General features: G+C 35.8%; 2 protein-coding genes across 5 annotated transcripts in view; one reads left to right on the top strand and one right to left on the bottom strand.

The window, feature by feature from the left end:
- Nucleotides 1-12,312, bottom strand: part of LOC105348465 (vascular endothelial growth factor receptor 1) — a 37,750-nt gene extending 25,438 nt beyond the window's left edge. For all 4 annotated transcript variants that reach the window (XM_011457891.4, XM_011457892.4, XM_011457893.4 and 1 more), the window contains exons 1-6: nt 12,126-12,312; nt 7,262-7,390; nt 6,887-6,997; nt 4,828-5,021; nt 2,812-2,992; nt 1,334-1,630 (exon numbers count right to left, since the gene is read on the bottom strand). In XM_011457891.4, the coding sequence (XP_011456193.3) occupies nt 1,334-1,630; nt 2,812-2,992; nt 4,828-5,021; nt 6,887-6,997; nt 7,262-7,390; nt 12,126-12,207 (994 nt within the window). In that variant the 5' untranslated portion in view covers nt 12,208-12,312. The remainder of the gene's footprint in view (nt 1-1,333; nt 1,631-2,811; nt 2,993-4,827; nt 5,022-6,886; nt 6,998-7,261; nt 7,391-12,125) is intronic.
- Nucleotides 12,313-12,437: 125 nt separating this feature from the next.
- On the top strand, nt 12,438-16,813 carry LOC105348466 (proteasome maturation protein). Its single transcript, XM_034446865.2, has 6 exons — nt 12,438-12,563; nt 15,172-15,269; nt 15,454-15,514; nt 15,916-16,017; nt 16,313-16,406; nt 16,554-16,813. The coding sequence occupies exons 1-6, from the start codon at nt 12,552-12,554 to the stop codon at nt 16,619-16,621; spliced, it is 435 nt and encodes a 144-aa protein (XP_034302756.1). The 5' UTR covers nt 12,438-12,551; the 3' UTR covers nt 16,622-16,813.
- Nucleotides 16,814-21,905: the final 5,092 nt, after the last annotated feature.

Here is a 21,905-nt window from a genome sequence, read left to right as displayed (position 1 = left end):
ATCAGTGTTCGCGATTTTATATTCTTGCAATTTGATGCAAACAGGTAAAACCTCGTAATTAAGTACCCATGTAAAATAAGGATTGAATCTACAGTATTCAAAACTACAAAAATCCTTATCATTTTGTCAAATATGATTATTTAAAAGTAAAAAAAGAAAGAAAAAAAATCTTTAAATTCAAAGACATGTTCAAAGAGATACAATATGAGGAATATATCATTCACATGTAGTACACTGCTATGATGTTACAATTAATGCAATACATTCTGAAGAGGCCAAGTGTTTTTTTATTTTGCATAAAAACTATAATACCAAAACTCTTCATTTTATAAATAACCATATGTAATATACACCAACTTCAGTATGTTTGCTAAATTTTAAAAAATCTACCATCTGGTTCTTTTTAGGGACCATCTCAAAATACAGGTACATTTACTAAAGGAATATATAGGAAATTATCATTTTCCAAATTTTGAAGCAAATTTTAAATAAAAAATACTGCAATAGTGATTTTTCTCAAATTGTGTGAAATGTAGTCTGGTTTAAAATGGGGGACATCTCAAGATATCAAAATGCACCAAATTTTGCTCTATATTTTGAGTATTACAAAATTAATGTAGATTGGTTCAATGGATTTATTCAAAAATTAATAAAAATAATCTTAAAGATAGCATAATTCTGTTTGTAAGTCTTCCAAAGTGAACGCTTTTTACTTTTACTTTAATGCTATTTCTTATAAAGTACCCATGCAAAGCTCATTTTATCATAGCTTCATAAAAGCACAATGGCAAAGCTGGCCTACAGAACAACTGAAAAATTGTTTAAATTGGTTTTTTTTTAAATCTAAATGTTTTTATCTGTTATTTGTTAATTGTATTCAATGTTAAAAATGTTTTTATCTGTTATTTGTTAATTGTATTCAATGTTATAAAGGGTACCAAAACAATTTGGTAAAAATTAAGGTCTAAATAAACTGTATTTTACTAGGTTATGCAAAAACATGCGCATTTAAAACTAAAGTCGATCACCCTAAATGATCTGTTTTGGAACTAAAAACCCTTTGATATGAAAATGGTACCATCAATGTATTGTCAAACTAATTAACTAATTGCAAAGACAATTTCAGAGTTATTCCTGTCCATAATGCAATTTATATAAAAGATTCTAGTGAATAAATTCCCATAAGTATGATTTTTTTTTACTTTCAAAATGAATTTTGAACAACAACAAAAACTCATTGATAAATCTCACATGATTTTTTAAACAATATTTGTTCTAATATGTGTTTTTGAAAATTAATATTAAATTCATTATATATACATGTATAACATACCATTGAAAGTCACATAATACGATATTGTCTGCATCATTCCATTGTTAACACTGGCTGCACATCGAAATGGCCCAACAAAGCTATAACTGGGGAACTCAATTAGAAATCCAGTCTTTGGGTCATAGGTTATGGGCGAGTCTGGTAGTTGTACCTCCGTCCCCCAATTGGTCAGGAGCTTGACGTCAGCCTCGGGGTCAGATACATGGCACGGTAAAATCAAAGGTTCAAACAGATAAGAGTTCTTGAATATTGGAACGCCCGGGTACTTATTTTTTTCCAGAAACAAATTGTCCTCATCTGAAACATATACATGACTGTATCATTAATGTCCCCTTAAAACTGACATGAGTTCTTGAATATGCATTATTTCCCTTTCATTTCAACTTCTGAGACTGAGAGCATAACTGAGCTAGTCTTGAGGCTATTTACTGTTTTGAATAACAGGTTTATTTTAAATTCAGCCTTTGAGGGTGTGGATGACTGGGGCTGTGTATAACCAGTGCTGGATGACTGGGGCTGTGTATAACCAGTGCTGTGTGCTGGATGACTGGGGCTGTATATAAGGTAAGCAGTGCTGTGTGCTGGATGACCTGGGCTAACCAGTGCTGTGTGCTGGATGACTGGGGCTGTATATAGGGTAAGCAGTGCTGTGTGCTGGATTGGATGACTGGGGCTGTAAATAACCAGTGCTGTGTGCTGGATGACTGGGGCTGTGTATAACCAGTGCTGTGTGCTGGATGACTGGGGCTGTAAATAACCAGTGCTGTGTGCTGGATGACTGGGGCTGTAAATAACCAGTGCTGTGTGCTGGATGACTGGGGCTGTAAATAACCAGTGCTGTGTGCTGGATGACTGGGGCTGTGTATAAGGTAAGCAGTGCTGTGTGCTGGATGACTGGGGCTGTATATAACCAGTGCTGTGTGCTGGATGCCTGGGGCTGTAAATAACCAGTGCTGTGTGCTGGATGACTGGGGCAGTAAATAACCAGTGCTGTGTGCTGGATGACTGGGGCTGTGTATAAGGTAAGCAGTGCTGTGTGCTGGATGACTGGGGCAGTATATAACCAGTGCTGTGTGCTGGATGACTGGGGCTGTAAATAACCAGTGCTGTGTGCTGGATGACTGGGGCTGTATATAACCAGTGCTGTGTGCTGGATGCCTGGGGCTGTGTAAAACCAGTGCTGTGTGCTGGATGACTGGGGCAGTAAATAACCAGTGCTGTGTGCTGGATGACTGGGGCTGTGTATAACCAGTGCTGTGTGCTGGATGACTGGGGCTGAACCAGTGCTGTGTGCTGGATGACTGGAGTTGTATATAACCAGTGCTGTGTGCTGGATGACTGGGGCAGTAAATAACCAGTGCTGTGTGCTGGATGACTGGGGCTGTGTATAACCAGTGCTGTGTGCTGGATGACTGGGGCTGAACCAGTGCTGTGTGCTGGATGACTGGAGTTGTATATAACCAGTGCTGTGTGCTTACCTCTGATGTAGATGTATTTGCTGGTATGAAGACTGTTTTCGGTGTACTGGCACACATATTCCCCTGTGTACTTGTATGTCGGGTTGCTGATCAGGTAAATCACTCCAAATGCTCGTGCATTTTGTGACATATTTGCGATGGGACGACGAATAATATCCATTCCCAAATAGTCTGGAGCCTCCTGTAACATAAGTTCTATTTGCCTTGAGATAGAAACAAAGCAAAATAATTTCTGCATGTTTTCAAACACATCTGATTCAATGATATAGGCCATCAAATATCTCTCCTATTAAAGGACGAGATATCTGAACGTGTTAGAAAGAAGTACTGGTATCTACAGTATTCCAAAGACGTGATATCAAATCCCCAATGCTTGTATATGTACTGTAAAAGTTGAACTTTGATATCTCAAACAAATACAATGGATATGTTGAATTGATTTGTAAGTCCCAACCCTTTATTTTTAAAAGTATTTTACCCTCAATATCTCGAATACTCAGCTATCTCAAAGTTTTTAAACAGTCCCATCTAGTTCAAGATAATGAAGTTTGACTTTATGTTCATGTACTGTCACAATGGATTATCAATCGCTATCAGAAAAGCCATCAAATCTTTAAGACAGAGCTTATACTGTCTCTAGTCCATTAAATAAAAAAGTATTACTTCTCATATGAGATAGAAAAAAGGCTACCTCCTCATAGAAACAATAAATTTACATCTAATTTGATTTTGTCTTCTTGAAAAATTCTTGTATGTATGAGTTATAACTATCCTACTTATGGCTTTAAATTTTGTAAGTATTTGACATCTTCTTGTGTCCTTTATGAGAGGAAACTCAGAATGGGGACTAGTGAGAGATCAGCTCTTATAAAATGAACTCGATCTGAAACCCCAGCCAGAGGACAGGAAGTCGTGAGGGTGTAATACGTCGTGATTCTCGTCACACTACAGATAACCACAGAATGCCATAGCTCTGATGAAGTCTTATTGTCTTACTGGTACATAGTATCGAAAATGACTATCATTTGCTCGTGAATTCAAAAATAAAACAAGTTTCATGCTATAAAGACTGTTGCTAAACAAATATGTAATAATTCTCAGTCTTTATGACGAATTGAGAACAGTTAATATATATAAAAGGCTTTAACTTTGACCTTTAACACTAGCAGCAATTGAACAAAGAGGAATTTTGACCTTTAGCTACAAATGTACAGAAGCTGGGGGTGAGTTTCTGTGACACAGGAAGGCTCTAGTCTCACCCCCCCCCCCCCCCCCCCATAGGGAAGGTGACTGTCTTCTATAGGAAGAGTTGTCAATGACAACTTCAGTATAGATTCTGAAAAACTGACCTTTATTTATTTTACAACGATTGATAAGCAAGTTCTACAACTTATATTAGATCTAATATCTCTCATTGGCATGGATGTTAGCACAAGGGGGCCTTGATGTTGGAAGTAGCGGGAGTACCCCGAGAAAACCCACGTGTCCAAGCGGGCGACCGCCAAACCCTATCACATACAACCACTGTCGATCACGGGGATCGAACTCGGGTTGCAGCAGTGAAAAGCGAGTGCATTTTCCACTACGCTACTTGGACACTTCAGTATAGATAACGCTCCTGTTTACTGGTCACTGACGAGGAGCTAGCCAGGACAGTACCATCCAGATAATTATACTGCTGTGATGGTACACTGTATAATGAAGTCATATCAGTCAGATCATCATCAATATTTGAACCAATATTACATTAAGAACTAAAAGCTATTTTGTGTCACTGGTCCAACAGTACATAAAAATGCCATGCAATTATTTGGTGACTAACAGTTAAAAATCCTTCTCTTCCCCAATACAGCTTCCAATATATAAGTGAAAGACTGCTTTAAAAAAAATCCTGCATAATGTATATATAGCTAAAAAAAAAAATCCTGTATATATAAAGAACATGAGCTTTTAATCACGAAATATCATTATTTCGCAATCATCATCATCGTAATTATCCTCATTATTTTTACTCACAGCAACTCGATCACTTTTGAAGATGAGTTTAATAGGATAGTCCCCAAAGCACTCGATGGTGAAGTTCTCGCCGCTGTTCAGCACGATATCGCCAGAACTGGTGTATATTGAGCCATTCTCAGAATCCACCCTCTCTCTCTCTGGGTAAATCTCCATGGTGGGCTTTGGGTCAACAATGGTCACTCTTTTAAATTCTGTGAAAAACAAAAACTGATTAGCTAAAACATTGCTAGTAGGTTTTATCTTCTAACAATTGTCATTAATATTACTGCTTACGTACATCATAAAAGAGTTACTTATTCTTTATATCCAATTAATTTTAGAAACAAAGTTTGCAATTTCTCTGGAGCAATGGAATTGTACATGCAATATTTTGGTTTGAATTGAAAATTTAGTCTTTGGTAATATCCATGTACTAGAGATAGTGCAAGGGGTATATATATCATTCCTATAACATAGATAAATCTTGTGAACTTGTCATAGGTTAGAAGATCATTACTGAAATACTTTCATATACACATCCAACTGTATTGCCTGTCTCAATCAACTTGCATTTCTAATCTGGATAAATATCTAACAATTTATTATTTTATTGTGATAACCTTATAACAATGCTTATAACTGTCCATCAAAGGCTTCACAAGGTAAAAAGCTGTGTGCAGTCAGGACTTTGATAAAATACAAAGTTTAAATTTAATAATTTTTCAAAACTGAATTTTTGTTCAGAAAGAAGAATTTGCCCATCAAAAAAACATTAGGGCACAAACTTAAAGGTTAATTTAATCTATATCAAAGTAGGAAAGGTTTGTTTAAGAAGATTAAATGGGATATACAGGTAATAGAAATTGAACTATTGATGCTACAAAACAGAAATTAGCTTCAACATTATCATTTAGGATGCTGAGAGCTAAATCTCTAATGGTGTCTGATCATTCATCTAAAATCAACAGGCCAAGAGAACTTAGATCCATCTTGTTTATTTGTAGTACCTCTGGTGAATCAATCAGATCTATTTACCCCAAGTCTCAACAAGAGAAAAATTCAAGGGGGCTTGGACTCTGGGGAAAATTTAATCGTATCCTTAAGATTTGTTTTTTGAAGAATTGTTTTGCAAAGAAATTATGACACTTTGCCAAAAGATCAACTATAACATCTCTTTTGGTAATTAAAATTTGAATTTAAAAGAAAAGAAATCTCTTGCTAGAGAGTTCAATATGGTAACATTGATCACAGACAGAAATCGCCTTTGAAGCTGATGGGATCATGCACCAGCTATAGTGAGCTAAAGATTGCATATTACTGCACATACCGGTAATACCGACATATCAATCTCAAAGCTCTGAAAAGTTAATTCCATCGTCATGTGTAGTCTATCAGTGAAGACAGGACCTGTTAATTTCATCATCATGTCTGAAGGTGCAGGCAATGAATCAAGTATTCTCAAACCCTATAGTGCAGTTTTGTTGGTGCAGGATGTAAACAACGTGCATCAAATCATAAACAAAATAGTACAGGATTGATGAAGGAAATCTTGAGCACCTTGAAGTGGGGGAAATTAATTAGCATGATCGTTATTTTCTGGAGCCAGGCTTCATGTAGACAAAAACATTGAGGTACAAGCAATATGTATTGTTTTCTTGGCACATTGTTGGTTAGACAGCCTGTACTTAACAAAACAAAACAGCAAACCAAAGCTGCAGGGTTCACCTAATTGTGAAACCCTTCATTATATATAGACTCGCAGCCTTCAAAAATTCACTTATTGAACACTCTTGAAAAGTGGGGCCTACCCTGCAAAAACAAAGTCTATCAGCCCTGTTGTTTATTAACTTCCCATGCATTCAGTATGCTCAGTGTACATGGTACTGCTTATATATTACTATCATTGTACATGTACGGGTATACTATGGTATGGTATGAATTTCATATTTTCAACACAATGTCTGAAACCATTTTTAAAAGTCTACCAGATCTAGCCAATATTCGTTCCATCTCTTTGCTATACCCCCGGGATTAACTGAATTATTTCATCCCCAGGTAAATGCACCCTCTGACTCACCTTCACAGTTTTTTCCGGTCCAGATCTCGGTACAGGCGCAGAAGTACCCACCGTGGGAGTTGGTGCAGGTCCCACCATGTTCACACGGAGGATTCAGGCACTCATTGGTGTCTATAAACAGAGAAACAACAAAATGGCTTCATACATCACCTGTACTCTGAAGAAATTTATTGACAGCATATTAGTACTCTTTTATTTAACTACAAAAAGCTGATATATAAGAAAACGTGGACAATGCAAAGAACCAGAGAGGCATATTAGGTATATCAAACATGTCATTTACTTAATCAAGGGCTCTAAAAAAAACCTTTGTTAATACAATGCTTCTATAAGTTCTACGAAGAAGTAGAAAATACTAGTAGTACATGTACTAACCTAGTTCACAGAAGTGACCACTCCACTGAGGGAGGCACCCACAGGTAAAGTTACCGTCACCGTCGATGTCGTCACAAGAGCCACCATTGCGACATGGCCGTTTTAAACAGTCTGTCTCCTCCACAACAACTAGACAAAAAATAAAATATCAATGGTGATTGGTTTTTTCTTCCATCATCCAATGCTATGCCAATACATGTAGCATATTGTTTGATTGATTTACAGATAAGTAAAGAAATGGACAATTAAGATGTTAGATATCATCCTAATACATGTATTCCCCTGAGAAAAAATGGTTAAATGATGAAAACACATATAAAAAACAATTGTATTTGGACCCAAATATCCAAAAATGAAAAGAGATAAAATACTACGATGTGGAAAAAATTAGCAATATCTACAACGTAACAAGCTGACATGAAATTATCTGAATGCCAGTACATGTGCCTGACGCATGTGCACTATCCTTTTTTCATTCCGATCACAGGAATATTTATTATTAGAAAACCCCAAGACAGGTTCAACTGGAAAATGGATATTACCCAGTAAGTTCTTTTCCATGTTTTGAGAAACTTAAACTGACTACGGCATTATGTATGACCCATCTAAACAGCCATTATGGGTCTGGGGTTTTTACCAAGGAAATACAAAGTGCTTCTGTTCATTTTTCACAAATTGGTCTGCATGCAAGAAAAACAATCATATGGTCCTGTCCCTTGGGAAATTCAATCATAGTGAGTGAACCCAAAAATGGGGATACATGTACTACATAGAAAAGCAAAGGACTCCAACTCCCTTAAGAATTGTTTTTTAAAAATAAAATATCTCCCCCTTTCCCTTTGAGCTCCATGCCAGATACAGACAGCAGTGTAACTGAAGGATAAATTTACGGTAGGTTGACAGACTATAAATTTTGATTTTCCCACAGAGCTAGAGTTTTGCAACTATATGCTCATAAAGTACCAGTAATGTCATTAAACTATAACAACAGAAAAATACTGTAAGAATTATATACCAGTACTTTAATACTTGTTATACCATTAATTATATTGGCATATCTTTCTCTTATATATAATTGTAATAATTTCATACTTATTTGTTCTAGGCCCTATATTAGAAACAAATGCACTGTTCTGTTCTATATGCATATTACCTATATACTATAAAAATAAACAAAAAGTCTGTCGACTTAATCTTAGTCATTTGCTTTCTTTTAAAAAATGATCTTCAATTGTGAATTACTATCGTTTGCCATCTTCAAAAGTGAAAACTTAATTGGTGAAAGGTTTGCATTTCATCCATAAACAGTGAAAATTACACACATAGTACTTAATTTTCATCAGCCTTCTTAGAAAGAGTTAATATTAATGTGTAAACTACTTAACAATTGTGAGAAAAAGTATTCGTCCACGGTTAGTTACCTAATAACTTCGTTGTTAGATTTAAGTTCTAAGAGTTTATAGACACCGTGTCATTTGGTACCATAACTTTTTATGACCAATTACGTAAAGTTTACCCCGGTAAATTGTTTGGAAAACCTTTACAAAAAAGTCATCTCAGGATAATTAGAAAAAAAGAAGAAGAAAAATAAAAGCTATTTCACCTGAAAGGTGGAAAGACTTAGCTGATAAAGTCAAAAGAAGAAAAACATTCATTTCATTCTCACTACACTTAGCACTGACATTGTTTCATCAGATACAAAAACAAGAGAAAAGCTGTCAATATTAGACAGCAAACCAGGGTTTTTTTTATGTGAAGTCTATCCATAATCCATGTCAACCCTGAATTGATAAACACTACCTATCCAAAGAAATGGGGTACTTTTTATGCAATTTTTTTGCCAAAAAAAATAACAATGTTCAACATGTGATATTTTTCCCATAAATTATCAACAAGAGAAAACCTGTCAATGTGACAGCAAACCCTGTTTTCTTTTGTGTGAATAGTATCCATTATCCATCTCTCAAAACTGAATTGATAAAACACTTCCTACATAGAGATATGGGGTACTCTATATGCAATGTTTGCCAAAAAATAACTAAGATCACAGGATGGTATTTTTTTCCAATTATCAAAGATCAAAATCCAAGAAACATGCACATCTCTGATATATGTACCGGTACAATTGATCTGCAAAACAACTGTGACTTCCTATCTTGAAAACTGTAGGAGGAGTTATCCGTACAATAGGGGTACCCTATATGCAATATTCTGCTACAAAATGACCAAGTTTAACAGCTTGTATTTTTTCATTAAAATTATATGTATGGAGTTATCCATACAATAGGGATACCCTTTTGGCAGCCAAGTGCCCAATCATTCATCTGCCATTTTCACCATCTCAATAACCTGATTTTTTCTTTTGGAAAACCTGATTGAAAAATCAAAATCCAAGTTATATGGACATCTCGGATAAATGTACAATTCATCTGCAAAACGTCCTATCTTGAAAACTGTAGGAGTTATCCCTACAAATAAGGGGGGTTACCCTACAACTGTATAAGCAATATTATATGCAAAAAAATGACTAAGTTCAACAGCTTGAATTTTTTTCCTATATCATCAAAACACAAAATCCAATTTAAAACCAATATGTTCATCTCTAAAATATATATGCACAATTGACAATTGATCTGCAAAACAACAACTTCCTATCTTAAAAACTTTAGGAGGAGGGGTAGAGGGGTACCCTTTTTGCAGTCACTCAACGGCCACTTTCACCATTTAGTTTGGAAAACCCAGTTAAAAATTGATTTCATGATTTATTTTAAAAGCCCACATTTTTAGTCTTGCACAATCACAGATAAGAGTTCTGGATCTTACTTTCAATTCAAAGGCTTCCTCATGATAAATTTCATGTCTTCGTGACTGCATTTGATAATCATTATCCTTTCATGAGTTTCTTTTTATTGATAAATATGACCGGGCACGGAAACTGGCATGAATTATTTTTTTTCTAGAGCACAATTCTAAATTTTTGGGGTTTTTTGTATTTAAAGAATTACATCATTTTTGGGTTTTTCATTCTACCAAGAGTGAAAAGGAAAACAATGTTGATGATCAGTAAATTACAATAATTACTATCTGTAATTTTTTAGGTCATGATCTCAGCCATTAAATGTGAGCTAAAATCCTAGTATTAATTTTCTCAATAGTATCCAATCCACGAGAGTTAATGACTTAACTCTCGGTCTCTGGTAGACAACATATTTGAATCTAGAGGTTAGCTCTGGATGAAAACCTTAAAACACTTAACTTCTGTCAAAACATTATATCAACACTAGAAGGAATGGTTTGTGAGGGAGAAAGCATAAGTGCTTATTATAGACTCATAAAGTGAAAAATCGCCTGAAAATATCTACACATTATCTCTATTTAACAATCAACATATACATTATGTTTATAAATATCATAAATCAGGGCAGCTGAATAGAAGGAATTCATTCAGCGCTTGATTGATAGCGCTGTAATATCGTTACACAAGCCTCAAAAAGCCACAAAGCTACAGCGTACATACAGCGGGAAGATACAGACTGTGGAGCCTGGAATGCTTCAAACTCTTCCGTAAAACACATGTGTTTCTCAATAAAAACATACTGATTCTTTCTGGCAGATAAGTATCATTGGTGATAGAACCATAGTGTAGGATTAGCTGGGGGAAATATTTTAAATAGGCTAATGTAAAAGGTTTTCATGAGTGACACTAATAAATGAGAAACTAGAGATGCCTTCAAGTTACTGAAAAAGTCAGATTCGATGCATACAGGGTTGCATATATCTAAAAGTATTGAAACCTAAACTATCAAACTTTAAGAGAGAAGATTTCATTTCCTGTCTGCTATGCATTTCAATAAATCTAAGTAGGCTGATGTTGATCAACAGCCAAGATAACCAAAACTAGATGTTAATTATAACTTCATAGAAAACCTTGTCCAAGTTATGCGCAGTACATATTATTTCTATAGATATATATTCCTCTGAGCGGCTCATTTCTATCTTGTGTCATATAACACTGTATAATATTTGAATATACATGCAAATAATAGAGCTGTGAAATTTTCAACCAAGCAGCCTAAAGCCTCAGTTTCAATGACCACATTTCCTGCCCTCTATGCGAACTAAAGCCGTCTAACTTACAACACCCATACAGGGGATGCTAGGGGACAGGAAACGACAGACCCTCTTGAGGTTTAATCCAGTTCATCGGGCCAAATGCATACACACACACACAAAAAAAAAGATGCCCAGGAACAAACCTTGTGACAATAAAAGAGGTCAGTGCGGTCGGCCGTGACCACTTCCTTTCAATTACAGAATAATTTGCTAGTAAAATTAACTGCATGATTTAGAATTCAAAGGTAAACATTTGTTCATTCATGTTGGGTTTGGACAGCAAATAAATCCAGACACACACATCCGACACTCTTGTTTTTGTTGTTGTTGCATAGAACGTGATAAAGTTATTTATTAACTTACACATGGATATATTAAAATGAACTGTGGAGAATTTGAGGGAGTTATTTCACAGCAATATCAAAATAATATATTCATACACATGTACATTGTAGTTGAATTACTTTAGTTTATCTCAATTTGACCAAATATTTTGTGCTTTGTATGAGAGGTGACTTCCCAGTATCTGAGTAAGTTATTAAAATTTTTTTTATTAAAATCCTGAAAAAAAAATCTGAGAAATGTCTCCTTATAAGTTCGGTATACATAACAACTAGGCCTATCACAATACATCATAGGTCTTCCATATTTTTTTCTAATTACATTCTTTTACATATATTGGATCCAAATAAAATGCTTGATTTCTAGAGATTCTCTGATCATACCTGACAGGTGAAACGTAAATTCTCACCTAATTGGGCCCAGACAGCAGAAGCAGACACGAGAATCACACAGGCAGCCACCAAATTTCTCATAATTATCCTATAAAACATACAGTAACCGTCATTTCCAATACTTGAGTACAGTCTAGTTTAATCGTATAATGAGTCAAGCCTCCACTCAGTAATGCAAGTAGTACAGGAAATGAATAGGAGTTCCGAATTAGTTTGGAGTTATCTGCCCTTCATCTTAATTATTATAGACGGATTTTTTTTAAAATTTGAATAAAAACCTGTATACCTGTTTGATTTTTGTAATGATTAGTTTCAACTTATGAAGTGGCAATATAGAAGATATAAATAAACTTACGCATGAGAAAAACAAAAACATTTGTTTTTAAAGCTAGACAAATGAACGAATAATATAGGAACGAGCTACCATTTATTCCCTGAAAAACATGGCGTCCACGGTGAGTGTCGGTGACAGAGCACTTTTAAAAATCGTATATTTCATCATGTAAACAGCTTAATTTGGTTTCATTCTTACTGAACTTTAAAAATACACATATGAAACCTTTTTCACATTGATCTATAATTTTAAAAATGTTATTATAGTGTCATTTAACTTACTTAGCTCAAGCTCACAGTCACTGATGGATAGCGAACATCATAAAGTTCATTGTTTATTGTGTAGTAGTTGGGGCTATATGGACTGTGGATATCGGCCTGGGTAGCTTAGTGGTAGAGCTCCTGACTAGAGTTGTAGGGGTCTCGGGTTCGATTCCGTTTTCATTGTATTTATATACTCATTCCTACTTAACTACTACAGACGGTGCCGTGGCCTTCCTTGTACAGGCATATAAATAAATACCATATATATAAGTCCTGACAAGGTGAACTTGCGTTGGGTCTTCGGGGTCGAAGACTTTTTTAAGGAAGGAGGAATGTAGTAGTTGGGGCTATATTGACCGTGGATATCGGCCTGGTTAGCTCAGTGTTGCAGGGGTTCTGGATTTGATTCCCGGTCCAGCCACATGTTTTCATTGCATTTATATACTCATTCCTCCTTTCCTACTACAATTGTAACAAGGTTCTCCATGAGAACTGTGTAAATTATATGTACTACAGAAAACTTCGCCTGCACCATAGTACATGTATTACAAAGCTAACTAGGGTGACAGTAACATCCTTTGCTACTAACTTCTAGGGCTTGGACGGTACTGTACTTAGCCGATTTGGTACATATCGCGATACGATATATATCACGATACATTGCAACTAAATGAAAACATGAATAAGGGTTAACAATTTATTCAATCTGTGATGTATTACCGCATGTCCAAAGTTATTTTGATATATTAAAATGAGCGTTGCACAATTTACATATTACCTTAGTCTCATATACACTACTTTTTCATAAACAAGTAATCCAAAAGTTGTCCACACTCCAGATTTAGCCTCCTAACAGTTTTGACAACTTTACGAGGTTTTCCGCCATCTTTGTACTTTCATATTTAGATGCGCTGACTAAAAATAGCCGATATTTGAAGCTCGGATATTTTTGGAAAATAAAAAAAAGTTCGCTTAGGTATCATTGTATTAATGGTAAATGTATTGATCCAAATATCGTCAAAATAAATACAGTGATGCACCGGTGCATCGGTGGATCGTCCCATCCCTACTAACTTCCACTTTACTGTTATAGTGTGTATTTATAGGTACTGGTATATGATAGGCTCAGTACTGCCACCCTCCTACTACACTAGCTAGTGAGTTAACCCACTAGCTCAGTGGGTGAACTCTTTAGCTCAGTTGAACCCTTTAGCTCAGTCAGTAGAGCGTTGGTTTTTAAACTGAAGGGTCCTGAGTTCGAGCCTAGGTGTAGCTCATTTCTCCTCTTGTACTACATTACATTATCCATTTCATCAGAATTGAATGTGATGATTTTGTGAAATGCAATACAAATCTCTTAGTGCTTTTTGATGTCCTGATTACTCCTAAGAATTCATCTTCTGGGTGACTTGCAAGAGCAGCAATGTCCATACATGTAGTCGTTGGCTAAGGAGTTGTTTGGCTGAGATGTCTGACAAATACTCTTTTAATTGAATTTTGCTGTTTGAACACTTTGCCACATGGTTAGATTTTAATAATTGAAAACAGTAGAATATAATGTTTTACAGTAAAACTGAACTGCTTACATTTTTCTCTTCTTTTATTATCTTTTGCACTTTCATTTACATTAGTATATAAAGGGAAATGCCTATCATCTCCATGTGTATACAAAGAACCTGTAGAAAAAAACTATGTAATGTAATTAATTTATTTTATGAACTGAGCCTATGGTATGGGTTAACTCTGGGTTAACTCTAAAACAGCAAAGTGCACATAACTCATAGTTTTAAGTTATTGCTTTTATTGCAGCCTTTACAGATCGTGGTGTGTATACACATATTTGAATATAATTGATTATAAGATTGTCATAAGCAACAGAAAGTATGGCTTGAATTACTGCAGAGTCCTTATTTTACATAAGTATAACCATTTTAACAAGACGTAACTATCTATTTCTTGTGTCAAAACAAGTTGAATATGATGCTGGTTTCAAGTGAAATACCGGTATACATTGATTGCATAGTCTCAGCTCAAAAGTGAGACAAATGTTGATTTCAAAGAGCCATGGCTGAGTGGCCTACAGTTAAATAGACAGGCCTACCGGTACATCACATTGCTGTTTGACACCAATTACCCAAAGTCCAAGCTCTTGTTTAAATAGTTCTACTAAATTCTGTGATTGTCCCACTTTTCCTCAAATTGCAAGAAAATAAAATTGTGAACACCAAAATTAAATTCATTTATTTTACAAAATTTTAAAAACCGCAAGATGTGCATTTTGAGATTTTATGCAGATATCAACACCTCACGTTTAGTTAGGAATCTACAGTATTCAATTAAAAATGAGAAAAATAGTGAACAGTCATAGCAGGAGTTGGGGGGGGGGGGGTGGACAGAGACTCTACAAACAATGGCTACTGTATGTATTAGAGATCTGATACTTATGCCTCTTTATTTTTTTCACAGAATATTCCTTATCCCTCTGTGCGGCCGCAACCTGATGGCTCTCAGGAAATCAAGCTGCCAGAGGGACCCTATGGTGTCCCAGACGTGATGCTAAATGGGTAAATATCCTCAAAAATTGTCTGTTCTATTCTGTTGCTAGCTATATTTTTTAGTTTGCTCTATCATCCAATCCAAATAACTTTCTAAAATAATATTAGCTTGAAATTACATGTATTACAAGAAAATTGACTGATATGAAAGGAAATGTTAAATTAAATAGTAAATCTTTTATTTACCTCACAGTATACAGTCAAGCAAAGCAAAGTTAGGATCTGTCCATCCCTTGGAGTACTCAGAAAAACATGTATGTATACGGTATATTGAAATCCCAAGGTAGAAGAAATATACATGTATATTAGATAAGTAAAACTGTAACAATGTTCTGTACAAAATACTGTGTGTTGATTTGAAAAGATAAAATTTTTGTCTATAATATGTGTACATGTACTTTTATAATTATTATGATGATAGGTATGTGAAACTAACACATTCTGGTTCAACTAAGTTCAGAGGAATTAAATACAAGAATTGATGAAACACTTTTCAATTTATCAGATTAAATTATGGTACTCTGTTTCACTTTAGTGTTCAGTTGACACAACTTTAAATATTAAAATAGATGAAATTGAATGATAGAAAGAAAATTCAATTGTTACTACATTTATGTGCACCTGTGATTGAACTGTTCGTTTGACAAAATTCTAGTGGCATGAAAACAAACAGAAGATGGACTTTGCCATGTTACGAAACACACAAGGAATCCACATGCCTCTTCGACTGCAGATGGAAAAGAACGTTGCCCAAAAGGTTTGTACATTGTTCATTCAACAGTTCTAATATTTAAATCAGATATAGACTACTTAAACTTAAAAAAAAAAAAATCTATAGTGAAAATGAGATCAACAGTATAAAATTTGAATTGTTTTTAAGTACTGAAAGCTTCTGTGAGACAAATTACGGTATTGCAATTTTATATGGATATAGCAAAAAAGGTGAATGCGATCTAAATAAAACACAGAGATAGAAACTTTAAAATATCATCATTTAAGATATTTAAGCAAATAAACTGCCTTATTAAATGAAGATTTAATTCTTGTTTCAGATCAACCGACTTCCAGGGATGCACAGTTCTAATTTAATGAGTGACACTCTGTCTGGAAGAGATGAAATGATCGACTTTGAAGATATCTTGAACAGTACGTTGGAAACATTACAATTTACATTTTCTGTTTTGTAGTACATGTGTATAATGCCTGCGAACTATAAATTTCATCCAAATTCTTTCTACTTTTAATACAAACTTATATACGTACAAACACATTTTTTTTAATTTCTATTTGTAGATCCTGCCGACTGTGAGGTCATGGGAGACACACATCTGTTGATGGACCGGAGGGCGGGGTTACTATAAATAGTGTTTTATATGATTCTGATCATTAATAGTGCTCCTTATAATTATCTGTAAATGTTGTGACTCTATGATGAACTATAGGATCGGTGTACAGTGTCACCTCACTTTACCCAGTCCTTCCTATACCAAGGATTTCATTAACTTCATGAAATACTCTTAGTAATTGAACTAAGAATAAATCATTACTCTCAATTGATTTGTTTTCTATTTACCTGTACCTGGAAATATGCCTGAAATAATCAGTATTTAAGATGAAACAGCAGGGGTTCTAGATTCAGAATGGTGTCTTGTGGCCAGCTGTCTGCTTACCAAGCATGCTCGTCAACCAACAGGTAGATGGCTCCACTATCTTACAGGCAATTGTGATTTCTTTGATGGATGGAATAACCCGCATACAACGGCACACTTGGTCCTCATGTCCCCCACTGGGACATTGGCTGGTTATGTATTGGAATCACATTAGAGGTTTAATAGATATATTGGTTTCAGCTTCCCATGTTCTGGTGGGTTGTTTGATATGCTGGGGATGTTGGTAATAGAAGCACTCCTTCTTCAAGTCCAGACTGATTGTTACCAAGGAAGTTGTGGGATCACCTTATAGGATGTTGGTAATAGAAGCACTCATTCTTCAAGTCCTGACTCATTGTTACCAAAGAAGTTGTGGGATCACCTTGTAGGATGTTGGTAATAGAAGCACTCCTTCTTCAAGTCCTGACTGATTGTTACCAAGGAAGTTGTGGGATCACCTTGTAGGATGTTGGTAATAGAAGCACTCATTCTTCAAGTCCTGACTCATTGTTACCAAAGAAGTTGTGGGATCACCTTTTGGGATGTTGGTAATAGAAGCACTCCTTCTTCAAGTCCTGACTCATTGTTACCTAGGAAGTTGTGGGATCACCTTTTGGGATGTTGGTAATAGAAGCACTCCTTCTTCAAGTCCTGACTCATTGTTACCAAGGAAGTTGTGGGATCACCTTTTGGGATGTTGGTAATAGAAGCACTCCTTCTTCAAGTCCTGACTCATTGTTACCAAGGAAGTTGTGGGATCACCTTTTGGGATGTTGGTAATAGAAGCACTCCTTCTTCAAGTCCTGATTCATTGTTACCAAGGAAGTTGTGGGATCACCTTTTGGGATGTTGGTAATAGAAGCACTCCTTCTTCAAGTCCTGACTGATTGTTACCAGGGAAGTTGTGGGATCACCTTTTTTACCAGTGTGTGGTCATATTTATATAATAGTGTTGTGTTGTGCATGTACTATGCCTAAATAGTAGTCAGGGTTTGATACATAGTGCACGAGCCAGAGGCGAGTGCACTATGTATCAAACCCTGACTACTATTTAGGCATAGTACATGCACAACACAACACTATTGTTATTATTATGCCGACTGTTGAATATACTGACGTGCTTTGCTAGTAGCTGTGACGTTCGAGTGTTGACAAGTCCCTAAAAATAATCACCGGAAAAGCAAGCGTTTGTTTTTTTCTTCAAATTAATCAATTGATTTGATTGTTTATTTAATCAACAAGTTGTACAATGAAAAGTCAACAAAGGTTAATGTTCTTTTCAAGAAATGAGAGACGTTTTACCCTACCGAGAAAATTCGAAATGTTTAGCAGACGAAATCTCATTGAATTTTTTTTCTTGTACATTCTTTATCAAGCTTCATTTAAAAAAGCGTTTTTGTGATTTTCATGTAGAATTTCTTTGTAAAATGTTCAATCAATTTGTTCAAAAGTTTATAAGAAACTTTAACTTTAAAATTACCGTCAATAATGAAGTGTTTTTGAAAAAATGAATAATTTTAATTGCTTGATGTCAATCGTACATATCTACATTTAATATATATAAATAACGGCTAATTTAACGTAGCGGTAACGCTTTGGGCTACAAGCTGGTATGATTTTAGCGTCGTGAGTTCGAATCCCGCTGTCGGCGCTTGAAAAATTTTCGTTGAAAACATTTGCTGTGGTCTATTTCGGCATAGTATGCTTACGCTATATAAATCCTTTGATACTGTGCGAAAATAGATGAGTATTGAATATATAGTGACAAACTGACAGAAGGCATAACAATGTCTGTTATTACTGAATTCATCCCGGTGCTGCCTTAGATGGCTATAATCTCGTCAGATTCATTGAGACCTAGCATTTTTCACTTGGGTCTCCAGAAGAAGTATTTTAGTCTGGACAAATCTGCTGATATTAGGATGGCTATATATTGGTGGGTTGTATAATATCTGGTGCTTCTATGTCTTCTTAATGGTTGCTGGTATCTTGGTGTCGTAGAGGACCTGTAGGATCTTTTGAAATCTAGCGTATTTGATGAAGATTAGAAATAATTAGGAAGTAAGGACTGTCCCTTGAGAGACACAAGACAGAGTATCAGATGTTGATTGAAATTGATGAGTTTGTCAATTCGTACAATGCAATTTTGCAAAATAACTATTCAATAATGATTACTAATTCAGCTCCGTTAAATTGTGACTGCATGAAAAAAATGTTCTAAATATGGTATGGAAAATTATCTACATGTAAAATCAATGGCTGTTATCAAACATGGGACAGGCACATTAAAATATAAAACCTATTAATTATATCGGATAGGAATTTACATCAAAATGGAATTTGCTAAGGAGTGTGTAAAAAATTGAATAACGAGAAAAAAATATGTATTACATTTTTATAGTCGAGCAAAATGGGCAAATAATTTGTTTCAGTCAATATCAACGATGGATATTCACATGATTAACTCTATAAGCAGATTTGGGAAGTAGGAAATTATTCCAACATCAAATATTTTTGGATGAAGCGTGTATGGATAAATCCTCTTTATGATATTTATGTCTGCCCGGAAAAAAATGTTTGTTTTTGTAATTTGACCATCAATAAAAAAAATCACAGGAAGTCGCCAAAATTAAAGGGGCGTTGCTTCCGATGCATTGGGGTGTATTCTATGGTGTTCCGATGGGGCCACTTCGACCTTCGCGCTTTCGCCTTTAGGTCGAGGTGCGAGAGTGCGAAGTTGCGAAGGCGAAGGTGCGACGGCGAAGGAGCGAAAGTGCGAAGATGCGACGGCGAAGCGCGAAGATGCGAAGGCGAAGAAGCGATACTACTATCGCACCTTCGCCATCGCAACTTCGCACTCTCGCCTTCGCATCTTCGCACTTTCGCCTTCGCCTTTTTATAATTGCGGAGCTCTCTATCGTTTAAAGACAATTTTAGCTGTATAAAAGGACATCTGAAGCAGACAATGAACTTTTTAGAATTTATTTTCAACAGCCTGCGCAGATCCATAACTGTTTCGGGAGTGGGGGGGGGGGGGGGATGGCTAATTATATTTGTCGGGGGTGGGGGAGGGTTCCGAGGCATATTTTGGAAATTTTATTATATATTATTAATAAAATTAAATTTTCAGGGGATATGAGATCCGGACCCTCTCTCCCCCTTTACTGCATGTGTGAAGTTTTGATATTGAATTTTCCGGGGGGGGGGGGGGGCGGACCCCCTCTCCCCTTCTCCCCCTCTAGATCCATACATCAGCAAGGAGTGTCGCATAATGAAATTAGAATGTTACTGTGTTTGATCCACGGTAAACAGACAGCTGGTAAGTGACATGATTCTGAAGGTGCATATGTACGAGTAAACAGGAGTCTGGAAGTGCATATGTATACATTATGGCGGACATTACATTTTGGTGAAATTTCTAGAGTTTATCTTTTTTACTAAAAGAATAAGAGAAAATGTCTCAATAATTTCCGAACAACCCTCGTATACATTATGGCGGACATTACATTTTATATGGAGTATATAGTGATTAGACATAGCCAGCACTGGTAAACATATATGTCACATATACACATTAAAATATTTATAAACATTCATAGTAAGCACAATTGCCTAGCGCATGCGTACCAATGATATCATGGATTAATCGGAAAACCTTGGCGAGTACGGTGTCTACATCAAATTCTATGTATTCGACCGAGACTTTCTGAATGCTATCAAAAAAGGCGAAGGCGAAAGTGCGAAGTTGCGACGGCGAGAGTGCGAAGTTGCGAAGGCGAAGGAGCGATAGTAGTATCGCTCCTTCGCCTTCGCACCTTCGCACTTTCGCCATCGCATCTTCGCGCTTCGCCGTCGCATCTTCGCACTTTCGCTCCTTCGCCGTCGCACTCTCGCACTTTCGCCTTCGCAACTTCGCACTCTCGCATCTTCGACCTAAAGGCGAAAGTGCGAAGGTCGAAGTGGCCCCATCGGAACACCATAGTATTCGGCGACAGGAGAAAGATTGTTGGTATTCATAACAAATATTCAACTAGATAAAATACTCGTTGCACGAAGCACGAAAGACTATGATAGTCGAACTTTGCTTTGATCAATGTACGTGTAGGTGTTGCTAAAACCTGAAACGGAAAACGACTAATTTCTTTTATAATAAACAAGTTGCTTTTTTTAATAAATCGTTAGGACGATAGCATCTTTCCTCACAAAATTAAATCGGAATTGCTTTCAACATATTTATACATTTTATTGTTTCCCCAGAACTCCATGTACCTTACATGCAATGTTTCGACTCGTGGAACAGTCTTTACAACCCTCTATCATGCTTCGAAAATTAATTATTCTCGACAAGCAACTTACATGTATTTATGTTGCATGATCAACTTAAAATAGAAGAACATGCACATGCTGATCTCGCACGTCGATATAGCTGTCAGATTTATAACAAATCGTAAATTCTCTAATTTATGTTAAAACACACCGTATTTTAATAATTCAAAATATGTCACTTGATATGTTTTGAAGAAAATTGAGCTAATCGAAGAATATTAAAAAAAGGTTTTCATTGATCGATCGCTGTTCTATGTCCTCTCAGGAACGAATTTTGATGGAAGTTATTTAACCTTCATTTTTGTGTAACTTAATACCACTAGCTTTGCATTTCTTTATTTTAACCCTTTGCGATAAAACGCGGCATACTGAAGTCGTACCTACTTGGCAATTCTGAGAATAATCAAAATAAGTTACAATCATTTAAACAATAAAATGCTTTCTTTGGTGATCCATGCGGGATATGAAGGTAGCGACATTGCAGGAAAAATACATAACCCGCGTTAGCGGGTTATGTTTATTTTTCTGCAATGATCGCTACCTTCATAACCCGCATGAATCATTAAAGAAAGCATTTTTATTGTTTATATTAAAATCTTTCTATTAACTAATTAATAAATTGAGCGTTAAAGTAAGTAAAATTCACTTTATTACCGGTAACGTACATAAG

The sequence above is a fragment of the Magallana gigas genome, chromosome 2 (genome assembly GCF_963853765.1).
Source record: "Magallana gigas chromosome 2, xbMagGiga1.1, whole genome shotgun sequence".
Taxonomy (NCBI): Eukaryota; Metazoa; Mollusca; class Bivalvia; order Ostreida; family Ostreidae; genus Magallana; species Magallana gigas.
Note: the sequence above shows the minus strand (reverse complement) of the source record. Positions and strands in the feature narration are given on the sequence as shown.

Coding starts and splice junctions, on each gene's coding strand:
- LOC105348466 (XM_034446865.2), top strand. Junction 15,270..15,453: donor CCAGACGTGATGCTAAATGG/GTAAATATCCTC, acceptor TTTACCTCACAG/TATACAGTCAAGCAAAGCAA. Junction 16,018..16,312: donor AAAAGAACGTTGCCCAAAAG/GTTTGTACATTG, acceptor TTCTTGTTTCAG/ATCAACCGACTTCCAGGGAT.